Raw genomic sequence first — 2,456 nt, forward strand, 5'->3', positions numbered from 1 at the left:
GCCAAGTGGGCATTGCTGGAGCATATGGGAAAGGGACTCCTCCACCTTACAGCCGTATTGGTATTGGTATTTTCCAAGCCCACAAAAGGGCTCAGGATCAACAGGTGTTAACCTTGATGACCTTTTTGCAAGTTCATCGGCTTTTTCATTTCCTTCAATGCCACAATGCTCCGGTACCCACAGTTGAGTTACTTTATTGCCTCTGGCCAGTAGCCCTATGGTATAGCAGCACTCCCATTTCAATAGAGACCTAGCTGTGCGCCCCTTTAAGGTTTTTATTTATTGAATACAAAATCTGCATGAGCTATTTCGTTAAAAAATTATCTGAATACGAATAAAAAATTAAACCGAATTAAAACTACTACAAGTCAGTACTTTTTTATGTTTTTATTCATTAATTGGTGCAATAATTATTTCAATTTTAATCAGAGTTAAGAATATCCGAGAATGAAATACCTACCTATAATACGCCCATAAGTCAAATGGTGATACAAAACAACCTGTTTTATTGCTGAAAATATACAGTAGATAGCTCAGTAGTGTTATTTTTTTGCTGAACTTAAAACAGTATCAGTTTTTGTAAACCGCATCTTATAAAAGGATTGTGTATATTTTTCCATATTTGCAGTTGTTCATCTTGGTTCATATTATGCAGACTTATTCGATTTTGAGCATTGCATTCTTTAATATTCATATGAAAATTGTAGAACCCAGAAATATGTACTAATTTTATTTTCAATTTTTTCGCTACTATACCACTAATGAATACATCTTCAAGTCTAAAAGGTGGTCGGGACAATGACTCATTAAGTAAAAGTTGAGCTATGTGAACTGGAATTAAGTATGCTGGACCACAAAGATACGTTGGAAGAACATCATGAGGATATTGAGCCGTGGGCAAGTAATGCTTCCAATTTTTATCCTTAAAGCGTGTCATTCTGTCTATAATCTTTCCATACATTGCAAAATTTCCATTTGGTATAGTTTCAATCAAGTCAAGAAGTTTCAAAACATTTATGAACATGTCATCATCAGTTTTCAGAATGAATTTCGATTTTGGACAGAATTGGTTCACCCAATCTAACATTGATAACGTTTTGTATGTTAAGTTTTCATAAGAGTCCAAACATTTGGTTTGGATTATGTCACCATATAGATGTTGTTCCTGTTTCAATTTTATTCTTAACGTATCATTATTGAACGATCCAATCAAAAAACCTAAGGCTACATCACTGCGTTTTGAGAAGTGACCCCATGTCATTCGTATAATTTTTCGATTTTCTTTGTTTGTAGGGCTGGAAAAAATAGTTATGAAAACTTTAATATTTATTCCTTCTCCTGGACAAAGTCTTGAGTTCTCATAAAAATATCCTCGTTTATACAAGTCCCCAAGTGTTGTGATGTGGATAGGTTTCGATAATTTCAAAGGGAGTTTCAAATTTGAAGTAGACGTATTTTCTGTCTGTACTGTACTGAAATTATTTGGGAGGTCATCACTATTAGGGAGGAAAACAATTGAAATAATGTTAAGAATGACGAAAAATATACATAATTGCCTGATTGCGAATCTCCACATGAAAAAATATCTTCGATACATGGGATGACATTACTGCAACTGACATTTTATCTCATTTTTCATATGAACTTCTTTCGAAACACAGAAATGTGTTCCATAAGAAGTTTAAATAAGAAGTAGGTACCTACACCTAACTCGAAATTGTATAATAATAATAAATGAGAAGACATCATATTGCAAAAAAATGATGAAAGTACTGACGTGGAGTCAGAAGCTTCTGAATGCTCGACATCCATGTGCCAATTTCGCTCTTGGACTCCACAGAACTATATATTGATATTTCCAAGGGTGCAATTGGCACATGAACGAGCAAACTCCCAAAAGCACCTGACTTCACGTCATTGTTTTTCCATTTCTTTTTTCAGTATATATGCTTGAATTTTCTATGATTTTGATGAAGCGATCAACACAAAATTTTGCTCGGAGCTTGAAATGTTCATTTTGAATCTACACCCAAAATCTCATCCTTATCGGGTCTGTTTTCACGGAAATATTGTGTATTTCTTTTCCGAAACTCTTCTATTTTCTTTGGTTCTGGTGATCAGCTTTAAATTCGGTATCAAGCTTCTCATTAGATATTCTTCTTGAATTTTTTCAGGTTGTGGTCACGCAATCATAATGGAATTTACCACAAAACTTGGGATTGTTTTGTTACATCCGAACTTTCATTTAGAAACAAGGGCGTAGAAAAAGGGGGGTACTGGGGGTAATTATCCCCAAGATTTCCAAAATATAAAATTTCAGAATTCTCGCAAAGACGAAACACCAAATTTTTTCCATGAAATGAACCAATAATCATTTTACATGACTTTGAAATCGACAAGGCAGTAAAAAATAGGACACTTTTACGGTTTATGAATTTATTATCGCTTTCAAGATG

The 2,456-nt window shown here is 34.1% G+C and overlaps 1 protein-coding gene across 1 annotated transcript; it reads right to left on the reverse strand.

Annotated features, from left to right (window-relative positions):
• Positions 1-486: 486 nt before the first annotated feature.
• On the reverse strand, positions 487-1,630 carry LOC123683417 (beta-1,3-galactosyltransferase 1-like). Its single transcript, XM_045622436.1, has one exon. The coding sequence runs from the start codon at positions 1,595-1,597 to the stop codon at positions 560-562; it is 1,038 nt and encodes a 345-aa protein (XP_045478392.1). The 5' UTR covers positions 1,598-1,630; the 3' UTR covers positions 487-559.
• Between the last annotated feature and the right edge of the window lie 826 nt (positions 1,631-2,456).

This window comes from Harmonia axyridis, chromosome 6, assembly GCF_914767665.1.
Source record: "Harmonia axyridis chromosome 6, icHarAxyr1.1, whole genome shotgun sequence".
Classification (NCBI taxonomy): Eukaryota; Metazoa; Arthropoda; class Insecta; order Coleoptera; family Coccinellidae; genus Harmonia; species Harmonia axyridis.

What these genes read in the sequence shown, in the direction of transcription:
- LOC123683417 (XM_045622436.1), bottom strand. Translation starts at nt 1,597, where the DNA reads ATGTATCGAAGATATTTTTTCATGTGGAGATTCGCAATCAGGCAATTA.